An 11,764-nucleotide genomic window follows, 5' to 3' on the forward strand; every position below is an offset into this window, starting at 1 on the left:
AGAGCACAGGGGGAGAAGGAGAAGCAGGCTCCCCACTGAGCAGGGAGCCCGATGCAGGGACTTGATCCCAGGACCCCAAGATCATGACCTGAGCCAAAGGAAGACGCTTAATGACTGAGCCACCGAGGCGCCCCGATGATAACCATTTTAAAGAAAATCCCACCTGTCTGTACAGAGCGGCATCTCCACGTGCCAGGCTGTGGGTGTGTCTATCTGCACGCATGGCCAGGAATATCGAACCAGTGAGCGTGGCAGGTCCTCACCTACGTTTGTGTCCATACGTGTGCCTGGCTGTACTTACACTCATTCCACAAATACCTATTGAGCAAGACCATGTGCCAGACCCTGGCCTAGGCCCCAGGGAGGTGGCAGCGGGCAGAGCTGAAACCCCGACCTCGTGGGGCGTCAGGCAGTCGGTGGCACGAACAGGCAGCTTAGCTTGTGTATTTGGAAGTGCAGAAATAAGGCGGGGGCGGTTCGTGGGAAGGTCTGGGCGTCAGGGGCAGGTGGGTCCTGTGAGAAGCTTCGTCATAGCAGACTTGGAGGTGGGGGGAGTGACTGCGTGTCTGCACGCATGTGCGTGTGCGTGTACACGGGGAGAGTGGGGAAGGCGAGCTTTCGAACCAGGGCTGGAGAGGGCACGCGGGGCGGGACCGCTTGAGCTCTTCTGGTGCAGGCCTCTGGAGCCCTCCGCGCCTCCGGGGAGGAGGGACGGTCCCCCCGCTGGCACTAACGGCCACCACCACAATATGATCATCAAGCAGCTATCATTCATCGGGCTTCACCGCTGCCTGGCACAGTGCAGGCTCTCGTTTCGTCCTCGTGCCAGCCTGGGGTATGTGCACTATTGTCCTCAGTTTACAGATAGGGACCTTGAGGCTCAGAGTGAATAAATAATTCACCCCAGGTCACGAGTGTCAGAAAATGCAGAGCTGGGCCCTGAGCCCAGCAGGGCAGCATGCGGTACATGCTGTGGTGTGAGAGATGGATGCCCTCCTGGGGTGTGCAGTGCACAACCTTCACAACTGTACACAGGGAACCTAATCTGGCTGGCTCCAGCACAGAGCTCTGAGGACTGCCCTAGACGGTCCCAGGGCCACACCCTCCAAAGGAGATCAGTCCCATCTACCTTTCTGCCAAGTGATGGCCGGCCGGGGTGCCCCCGAAGTCTCGCAAGCCAGCACCACTGACATGCCATCGATCACTGTGCTGTCCAAGGGGCCCCTGGTGATGTTGGGGGCAATGCCTGCGGAAAGAGACAGTAGCCTCTTAGATATACCCTGGAGAAGCCCCCCAGCCAGAGAGCCAGGTCCTCGTCCTGCCCCTGCCACTGTGGCTGCTGCCATACAAGGAAGCGGGTGTCCTGATGGGGGCCGACACTGGGGAAAAGCCCAGAAGGCTCCAGAAGACTCCCTGTACCATCTGCCCTGTGGAAGGACCCAGGCTACACTACTCCCCCAGCCTTGATTCTTAGGCCTCCATTTGGGGGAAACTGAGGACCCCTGAGGGCAGCTCCCGCCCTCCATGACAAGGTAAATGGGATCTGTCCTTCATTGAATACTGAGGCTTCGGTTTCTTAAAAGAAAGAGTGCTAATGGCCAATAGAAGAATGTGACCCACTGTGCACAAGGCTTGGCCCTGGACAGTCCACAGCCTGGCTGAGCTCTGGGCTGCCTTCTTGCTCTGGGCTGCCTTCCCTAGCTCAGCCCTCAGGGAACTGTCCGGTCAGACATGCACGGGGGCAGAGTTAGGGAGGGACCAGCGCCAGCTTCAGCGGCACTCATCAGAAGCAAGAAGCAAGTTGTTGCCCTGACTGCCCCTTTGGTGCAAACCCAGCCCGCCCCCTGCTCCGTGGCTGCCCTGTTTGGGGACCTCCGTGGGTCTGGGTGATGAGCCCAGACGGGTGACCTGCCGTCTACGGTGTGACCGCTCATGGAGCATTCCGCGCTCAGGCAACTCCAGTAAGAGGGCGGGAGAGCTACTGTAAACACCAAAAGAGACTCCAAGAGGGCAAAAGGTTGGAAGTGGGGACTGAGATTCAAGCTCTGGCTCCCTTCAGAGAAGTAAGCAAGCCTTCTCTGCTGGGACAGGGCGGCTTCACCCTGTTCTGGAAACCAGGGACAGCTCGGATGCCAAAGCGGGGCCTGTGGTTTCACAGCTGCTTCTCTCAAAGAGCCAGTGCAGTCGTCCTTGGCTCTGGGTTCCGCAGCGCCAGACCTGGGCTGTGAAAGCAGGGGGCGTAGCTGGCGGCAGCCACCCCGGCTGCCGGGGGACAGTCCTCTGGCATCCTGTCCCTGCAAAATGCAGCATCTTTTCTCAAGAGGCTGCGGGCTAGGAGGAAAGTGGCGTCCTGGGCGGGGAGGGCCTCAGGGGCAGGTTAGGGCCGACTTACTGGTGACGGCCAGGTAGGTGGAAGTCTGCACCTCGCCGGCCGCGTTGCGGGCAAAGCACTGGAACATGCCCGTGTCGTCAGGCACCAGCCCGCTGATCTGCAGGCCCCCATCGCTGCGCTGCCAGAAGCGGCTCAGCTTGTCCACCTCTACCACGGCTGCGTCCTTGTACCAGCTGATGGATGGCGGTGGTACGCCTGGGGGGACAGACGTGGGCTCACAGTCAGCCTGCATCCTGGCTCCCTCCCTCCCGCCTCTGAGCCTGGAAGACTGCGAGGGGCGGGGGTGGGCAGTCCCTGTGTGTCTTAGTTTCTAGAACATTCTCAGAGGTGCCACTTAATGGTCTTCGAAGAGGTGAAAGATGTTCTCAAGTGTGGCACTTCTCAAGTTCTTTATAATAGCAGGGGTTCCAAGAAAATGTAGCTGGATTAGTTTAGCTTGGAAAAGCTGGATTGGACAAATTAATTTTTTTAACTGCCATTTGATTAAGGCAGAGCCTGTGATGTGCTCTGGGAACTTCCAGGCGGGGCCTGGCTTCCCAAACTCACAGGACCGCACAGTCCCACGTCAAAGAGCACGCAGAGGATGCTAGTGTTCCTGGGGCGGCCTGGGAGCCCCCTCCTGCCTGCTATGCAGGGGGAGATGAACGGGGGCTCCCTGTCTCTCAGCCTTGCCCAAGTCATACACCTCTGGCCTGGCATGGTCATCCTGCAGTTACCCCCAACCTCCCCGCTCTTTCTCTGTGTCTCTGCTCAAAAGTGACTTCCCCAGAGGAGCTCCTGCACTCCATTCAAAAGAGCACCCCATCCTCCAAGTCCCCTAAGCCTGTTCACTTCTCCCTTCTCCTTCCCAGCCCTTTTCCACTATGACGTTCTAGGACGCTGTATTTCTTCTATCTGTTCCACGGGGCACACTCTTCCACGTTGTAACATTTCCACGATCAGGACATGTCTTACTATCAAAAGCATGTCCTAATTTCATTGACAGCCTTTTTTCTTTCTTAGTGGCACATAAAATCATGGGGCATCTCACAACCCATGGCATTTTCGATGAGATGAAATAAGGTATCTTTGTTTGCTTACTGGTTCGTCTGCCTTCCTCTTAAGAATGTAAGTTTTATAACGGCAAGGATTTGGCTATTGGGTTCAGTCCACACCTCCCCAGCCCGAGAGCAGCATCGGAACACTGGTAAAGCCTCCAAAAAATGTTTGTTGGGTGAATGAATGGAGCTTTGCCTTCCCCTTGTGTGGTCTCGGAAGGGGTGTCTTTACACACTCCACGGAGCCTCTTCTCCTGCCTGAGTGACATGCTGCCTGTTTGCTCACCATCAGACCACAGGCCGTGGTGCACACTCTCTATCTTCCGTCCCATCACCCCAGACTTCACCCCGGTTTCAGGCTGTCCTGTAGCTCAGCTGAGCCAGAAAGAGGGAGGCTAGGGGTGGGGAAAGAGGAAATTCTTCAGGAACTCTGACAAGGGGGGTTAAGTAGACAGAGTAGGGGAGGAAATGGAGCAAAATGGCCCAGAAACCAGATGGAGCTCATGAGGACCCATCTCAGGCGAGATGTACCCAAGTTCTAGCAGTTCTGACATTACGGTAATTTGGCACTGTCTACAACTCCCAAATTATGGGCAATTTCAGTCTGTCACCTATCCTGAAATTACGGTGATTTGGATTCATTTGTAACCCTCAAGTTATGGTAACGTGGGTTGATTTCCAGTCCTGATATTATGGTAATTTGGCCTGTTTGTTTCCTGGGGTGTCTGCTCACGGTCAGACTGACTCCCTGCTCAATGATACTGCCTGGAGAAGGAAGTGGAATTTAGAAAAGTTTGTGAAGGGGACAGGAAAGGCTGGAGATCTGCGGGGGCGGGGGGGTGTCCTTGCTCCCCTTCGACCCCACCGCTGTGTTACCTTTGGCCCGACAGGGAATGTCCACCACTTTCTCCATCTCTGCAGTGATGTGTCTCTCTGGCTCCTTGACAAACTGAGGCGGTTCTGTAGCAGAAAGGACAAGGGAGGGGCTCAGAGTCATGCTCCTTTTGATACAGCCACTGTGCCAGTCACCTTTAAGAAGGCCCCAGCCCTACTGCCCCTACCCCTGGGGGGGGGTCCCCAGCAGCCCTGCCCCAGCTCACCGAGCACAGACAAGAAGGCTCCACGGATGACGGAGGGGACGCTGCTGCTACGCAGGACAGCCTCGCACTCGTAGTAGCCGGCGTCGCTGCCCATGGGGCTGGGGATGGTCAGCCGGCGGTTGTAGTCGCTGAGGCCGCCCGACAGTGGCACCCCATCTTTCTTCCAAATGATGTGCAGCTTGATCAGGGGCCTGGAGGGCGAGAGGGAAGCAGGTTCTCAGCCACAGGGACTTTGAGAGGTGGGCAGGCGTGGGTGGGAGTGCAGGCCCAGGGCCCCAGCCCCTGCCTCTTCGAGGGGCGGCACTCCGGGCCTCGGTTTTCCCATTTACAAAATGGGACAGCTGTGCCTGGGGGTTGTGCTGAGGGTGGGCGCTCTAATGCAGGGAGGCAGCTGCAGCCCCGCCCGGCACTAACTTGGTGCACAGGGCTTCCAAGGACCGGAGCCGCCTGAGCCATGGGTCTCGCTCTCCTGCCCCGTCCCAACAGAAGCCAGCGGGCAGCACAGTGTCAGAGGTGGGGACACGTGACGGGGAGAAGCGGGGGTGGGGGGAACACCCGAGGGTTAAAGAGGGAAAGGCAGGCAGATGGACATACCAGCCCCCCGACTTAGAGGGCAAGTCGGGCACCCCCATTACCGACCCCAGCCCCTCAAGACCCCCTGAGATTGGGTTTGGCCTGCCCTCCTGTTTATTTTCCTATTTTTAAAAGGTCTATTTATTTATCTGCGAGAGAAGAAAGCACACGTGCGTGCGTGAGCACAAAGAGGGGGTGGGAGGGGAAGGGGCAGGGGGAGAGGGAGACTGTCTAGCAGACTCTGCACTGAGTGCGGAGCCCAATGCAGGCCTCGATCTCACGACCCTGAGATCACGACCTGAGCCAAAACCAAGAGCTGGATGCTTAACTGACTGAGCCCCCAGGTGCCCCATGGCCTCTCTCCTGTTTAGTGCTGGGTGCAGCGTCAAGGGGTGTGTGGGTGTGCCCTCTGGGAAAGGGCTGTGGTCGAGGGAGTGTGGGCAACACTGGCTTGAGTGCCGTTAGGCAGGTCTTCTCTGTGCCCTTAGCGAGCTTCACGCTAAGGCCTTTCCCACCCTTGTGGGGAACCTGTGTCTCCAGGAGCGTACGCCTAGGAACGCTGCTACAGGACTGCTCCCTGGGAATCTTCAGCAGGAGGTGACCTCGGGGCCCTCGGTCGGACCCCCCACCCATCGCATCCGAGCACCTTTCCTGAGTACTTAGGAGGTGGGCTCAGTACTCTACCTACACGCCCAGCCGGGGAGGTGGGTGCTCGAATCATTCCCATTTCACAGCATAGGAGACTGAGGCCCAGAGCATGGCAATGGGCCTGGGCCTCGGGGGTGGCCTGTTCTATTGCCACCCTGCTGTTGGCCAGCTGGGTGACCTCGGGCAGGTTGCTTGCCCTCTCTGGGCTTCGGGGTAGTTGTCAGAGGAACAGAAATCGTGTGGGAAGCACAGCACAGGGCCCACACGTGATGAGGCTCAGTAATTATTTGACTGTTTCCTGCGTGCGAGAAGGGAGGGTTGTACCTGGCCAGGAAGGGGCTGCAGTTGCGCCCGACCCCAAGTCTGCCCTCCAGCCAAGGCCACCACACGAGCCACCTGCCAGCCCCATGTCCCTGTCACAGCCGCCTGTGCACAGGGACCACACCTGCCCCTTCTGGGTCGCTCTCAGGGCCACAAGTGAGGCGTCGATATCCTGCACGGACATCTGCTGCCCCGTAACTTCCAATTGGGCCTGGTCTCTCCTCTCAGGCCACAGAGAACGAGCCAGCCTGTCCACACGTCACCCCTCCTCCAGGGTAAATGCCCCAACTCCTTTCCTGGGCCCTCACGTGACACTTGCAGACCTCCCTGAACTCAGGCGGGTCCCCTGGAACCCCTGGAGCCAGCTGGAGTTAAGGAAGGGTGTAGGGGAGCGGGGGGACGTGCTACTCACCTGGCATTGGCCACACACTCCATGGTCACCTCTGAGGTCCCGGCCACCACGCTGGTGTTCTTGGGAGGAATGATGATGGTTGGGGCGATGGGGTCTGCAGGCCCCCCGACATCTGGGGAGAGGTCAGGGGTTAGCTGGAGACAGAGGGTGGAAATCCTGTCTCCACTCGGGAGACCTTGGTCCTCATGGAGTGGGGCAGGTCACCACGGGACAGCCACCCAAGCAGCATGACCTGGGGTCCCTCTCCTCTCTGCTGAGCTGAACCTGCAGGCATGACCCCGGGGTCCCTCTCACCTCTCCTCCTCCCTCTGGTCGCGGGCATCCATGGTGTCCAGCGAGTGCCCACTGGAGACCTCCAGAACCTCCCCACCTTCCTGTCACACAACATGGCCTCCCCCTTAGCCCCTTGTCCTGTCTGTGCCTTCAAAATCCTTCCCTCCATCCACGTCTTGTTAGCTTGCTTCTTCACCGGCCCCCTCTTCCACCTGAATGCAAACTCCCTGTACTGGGTTGAATAGTAATCCCCCCAAATTCACATCCACGGCAGCTGGGGATGTGACCTTCTTTGGAAATAGGTGTGATCTAGTCAAGATGAGGTCCTTCTGTATGCGGGTGGGCCCTAAATCCGATACGACGTGTCCTTGCAAGAAGGAGTGAATGGAGACACATTCACATGGACATATAGGGGAGCAGGCCAGGTGAGCACGGAGCAGAAACCTGGAGCGATGTACCTCCAAGGCAAGGCATGCAAAGGCTTGCCAGCTGCCGCCAGGAGCTGAGAGGCAAGAAAGGGTCCCCCCCGGAGCTTTTGGGAAGCGCACAGCCTGCCGACACCTCGATTTCAGACGTCTGGCCTCCAAAACTGCCAGAGTGCACTTCGGTTGTTACAAGCCCCCCAGCCTGCAGAACTTTGTTACAGCAGCCCAAGGAAGCTAATACATCCGCGGGGCAGGAACCTCATGGATCCTTGCTTCGGGCTGAATTAGGTCTCCTCTAAATTCATATGTTGAAGCCCTAAACTCCCTGTGACTGTACTTGGAATTGGGGTCTTTTGTCGGGTCATCGCCTTAAATAAAGTCATAAGGGTGGGGCCTTAATGAACAGGACTGGTGCCCCGATCAGAAGAGAAAGAGACACCAGAGCTCTCTCTCTGCTGCTCGAGGACACAGTGAGAAGCCGGCTGTCTGCAAGGCAGGAAGAGAGGCCTCAGCGCAACCCAACCATGCTGGTCCCTTGACCTTGGACTTCCCTGGGCTGAGGCCCCCGGCCGGGTAACCTGTTAGGGAAGCCCAAGCTAAGACAGCCTTGCTCACGCCTCCTTCTCCAGCACCAGAGAGACGTCCGGCACACAGCAGGGGCTCACGTATATTTGTTCGGCGAAGGCACCGAATGGACCCGGCACTATCCCTACACCACCTCAGGGCCGGTGACTGAAATGCAAGAGAACGTACCACAAGACGGCTTTATAAACACAGCACAGAACAATACCCCGAACTCTTCTAACAAAGGCGGTAGCTTTGCCTTTTGTACTTTTTGAGTTCTTTAAGGAAGTGGCCAGGCTCTTTGTGGGTCAGCACAGGCCCCATATTGGCAGAAGCTCCAATATTCTCCATGTACCTGCTCCAGGGCTCCTGGAAATACAACCACAAGGGGCTTTTTCTCTCACGAAAAATCCATCCACTGGGCTCCTTCCCAGGAGGTTCTGGAGACAGCCGACTACAATGACCTGCATGGCCCTGGGAGGGGGGTGGCGTGGGGGACATTGACAAGACATCCTTTATGGGCAGAGCATGTCATGGCCCCACCACCGCTCTGGGCCACCCCGGTCAGCCCTGGGCCACCCCGGTCAGCCCTGGGCATGTTTTCCAGCCTGGACTCCAGGCTTTGCTAGAAAAGGGAATAAAATGTAAAAAAATAAAGTAAAATGAAGAGGGAAGAAAGGAAGCATATAAAGCAAAATAATTGCAACAATATAAAAGCCTCATGTAGGTGCCATAAAGAGCGATCGGATTGAAAGCTGCTGATATAGCTGAATCCATAAAAGTGTGCTCTAAGTTGTTTATTACATGCCGGGGCGTGCAGGTACCAAGGCCCAGATTAATGGGGCAGGAGGAGGAGACAGACAGTTAGAGCCCAAGCGAATGCGCCCCACTGTGGAGCCAGGTAAACAAAACTCGGAGCTGAAAAATAGGAAAGCCACCCCAGGGCGTCGGGGCAACTCGTGGGGTCGGGGGAAACTGAAACCCACCCAGGGACCCTGGAGGTCATGCCTTGGTCCTGGCAGCAAACCTGGGGCTCGAGAAGAGGGACCAGCTGCAGCCGGGGACCCCTGGACCCAGGGAAGGAGGGCCTGGGGGGGGGTTGTCAGGAAGACCTGGTTCAAAACCTTGCTCTGCCCCAGCCATCCGGTGGGGGGCGGGGAGCCTCAGCTGGGTCTTGATTTTCTCCAGGGTAATAAGGGGATAAAAATGACCGCATCGCTGGGTTCTGTGAGGTCAGCCCCTGGCTGAGATCTTTTCTGGGTGAGGGCTCGGTACCTACCAGATGGCCAGGCACCAGGAATTCCCCACTGAGACGGGCAGGGATCTGTCCTCATGGAGCTCATGGTCTGGATTTCAGGTCAGTGCTTAGACAGTTTATTGGATTAGAGCTGATGGGATGGATGCGGGGAAGAAGGGCCTCGATGGGGGGTGCCAAGCCGGTCTGAGCTGAGCAGAGGCCCCGGCACGGAGTAGGTGCTCAATAAAGGATAGTCTGTCCTCCCTGGGGTGTACCTGTCTGTGCTCAGGGACAGCTTCCTTGTCTCCCACCCCCCACCTGCCCAAACCACGTGATGGACCCAGATGCTACCAGAAGGTGGAAGTCACAGACCCTCCAGGGCCTTCCGACTGAGGGTAAGAGGTCCCACCCGTCCCGCCCGTTCTGGGCACCCTGCTGAACCCGCCTACTCCCTCATCACAGCCACCACCGGCCACTGGAGCCGGTCATTATCGTCATCCACAATTTACGGATGAGAAAGTCGAGAAAGCCAGAGACATTAAGTAGTTTACTTCCCAGTGACAGTCGCTAATGAGGGACACAACCAGGAATGGGACCAGGTCTCCGGGGCTGCAAACCCACGCCCTTCACCACCCCCCAAATCATCTCTCTGGCTCAATCCTGGCTCGGGCGCAGAGGGAAATGGATCTCCCTTTTGGCTGCCGTCCACTCTGCCAGAAGTTGTCTGAACGTACCTCTGAGCATCCACTCAGCCTTCACCCCCAGCTCCCGGCTGCCACTGGCACCCCCGGTCCCTCTCCCCCCAGTCCCCACGCATGCATGCTCCTTCCCGTCACCGGTGACCTCCTGGTTACAAGTCCCCTTTTCTCCGCTCTGATTTTCTTTGACTACTCCGGACATTTAGCTCTGTGCACCCCCTTCTCCAGTACCCCTGTCTCTGAGGGTCCAGGACTCGCCACCCACACTGTGCCTCACACAGTTCTCCCCGTCTCTGGTCCCCAGACGTGAAGAAGTCAATGGCGCTTGTCCCTCCCACTCCCACCCCTGGTTCCCTGGCTCCCCCTGATCTCACCAGCCTCGTATTCTGGTGTGGTGTGAAGGCAGAGAAGGACAGCTCGGGGTGGACTGGCGATGTCAAGACGGCCCTGGGTGGCATGGACTTGGCCCCAAGCAGGACATACCGTGCTGACAGGTGCTCTCTGCTGGGGGCCCTGGGCTGGCAGCTCCTTGCCCGCCAGGTCTTTGGAGGACCAGCTGGGCTGAGGAGGACAGGAGACCACGCTCGGGGATGGAATGCAGGAAATCTGCCTCATTGGACTCATGCTCTGGGCAGTGGGGTGAAGGGTGCCCAAAGGTCAAGCCAGGAAAATCACATGCAAACCAGAGCAAGGAGGAGTGGTGTCTTCCACCTGAGTTCCTGCCATGGATGGGACCCAGGGCTCAGGAAGCACAGGGCTCCCTACACAGAGGCAAAGTTGAATCCTGCTGCCCTGGGATGATACCAGGCACCAGGAGGGACACACTGTGATGCATTCTCCCCAGGTCACCTCATCGAATCCTCCCAACTACACTTTTGCCGGAGGCACCAGGAAACAGGCTCAAGGACCACGTGACTCACCTAGGCCACATGTCAAGTGCATGTGGGTGGGGAAGGGAGGTAGGTTGCTCCCCTCTCCTGGGCAGGCATCCAATATGCGGGCCACGAACCACAGGTGGCTAGGAGCTCTTGAAATGTGACTGGCGCCCCTTTGATTTAATGGGATTTAATTTGATCTAATTTACATTTAATTAAAAACGGATCCCCAAATCAGTTATTAGAACGCTTTTAAGTCTGTGTACAACAACTCGGGTATCCAACATCACCTTTCCAGCTGTAAATTTGATGAAGTCTAAATGCAGATCACATATTTCAGATGAAAACTGAGCCACCAGAAGATATGCTTGAAGTATAAAATACACAGAGATTTCGAAGACTAAGTATGAAAGAGAAGCCCGGAGTAAAGTACCTCATTAATATTTTCTGTCGATTGTATGTGAAAATGGTAATGTTTTGGAATGTTGGGGCAAATAAAATACATTAATAAAATTAATTTCCCATTGCTTTTTCCTTTTTTAAAAATGAAGCGACTGGCAAATTGTAAATTACTCCTGTGGCTTATGTTAGTTTCTGTTGGACAGTGCAATGCTGATTCCTGAGTGTGGGGCCATGGTCCAGGGTTGACAGTCTGTGTGAGGTCACCAGGGTGACCCCTGGGCAGGGGTCAGCTCCCAACTCCACGGGGGCACTGGGCTTGCTCTTCTCTGTTTCTGAAGAGCATGGGCACCCCCTGCCTGTCTGCCCCAGGGCCTCTAAGAAAGAGAACTGCCCCCTGGGGCGGAGGAGGGATGAAGGGGTAAGGAGGGGGAACAGAGGAAGGAGCCAGGCTCCCTGAGATCGGTGAGGGGGGCTGGAGCTGGGTGAAGTGGCAATTGCTCCTGGTAAATTGGCTGGCAGACAGGCAGGCTGGGGGATTTGTGTCAGTGACATGAACAGGGTTTTGAAGTGCAATCACTCGTGGGAGGAGAAATTAACTGAAAATCAGATGATTCTGCTCTTAATTCAGTACAAATCGCCACGTGAGAGCAGAAGGCAAGGGGCGATGGGGTGGGAGAAACAGACAACGGGGGGAGGTTTGGGCGGACACTGGGGTCAGGAAGGGTCCTACCCTCCTCCCTCGGGCCAGATGGAGGGTTGGGGTGGGGAGTTGAGATGGAACAGAGAGGGAATGACATCCACGGTCTG

General features: G+C 56.9%; 1 protein-coding gene across 1 annotated transcript in view; it reads right to left on the reverse strand.

The window, feature by feature from the left end:
* Window positions 1–11,764, reverse strand: part of SDK2 (sidekick cell adhesion molecule 2) — a 136,930-nt gene that overhangs the window by 77,885 nt on the left and 47,281 nt on the right. The window contains exons 6-10 of the mRNA XM_034640716.1: window positions 6,484–6,595; window positions 4,530–4,720; window positions 4,306–4,389; window positions 2,393–2,587; window positions 1,130–1,246 (exon numbers count right to left, since the gene is read on the reverse strand). Of these exons, the coding sequence (XP_034496607.1) occupies window positions 1,130–1,246; window positions 2,393–2,587; window positions 4,306–4,389; window positions 4,530–4,720; window positions 6,484–6,595 (699 nt within the window). The remainder of the gene's footprint in view (window positions 1–1,129; window positions 1,247–2,392; window positions 2,588–4,305; window positions 4,390–4,529; window positions 4,721–6,483; window positions 6,596–11,764) is intronic.

The sequence above is a fragment of the Ailuropoda melanoleuca genome, chromosome 13 (assembly GCF_002007445.2).
Source record: "Ailuropoda melanoleuca isolate Jingjing chromosome 13, ASM200744v2, whole genome shotgun sequence".
Lineage (NCBI taxonomy): Eukaryota > Metazoa > Chordata > Mammalia > Carnivora > Ursidae > Ailuropoda > Ailuropoda melanoleuca.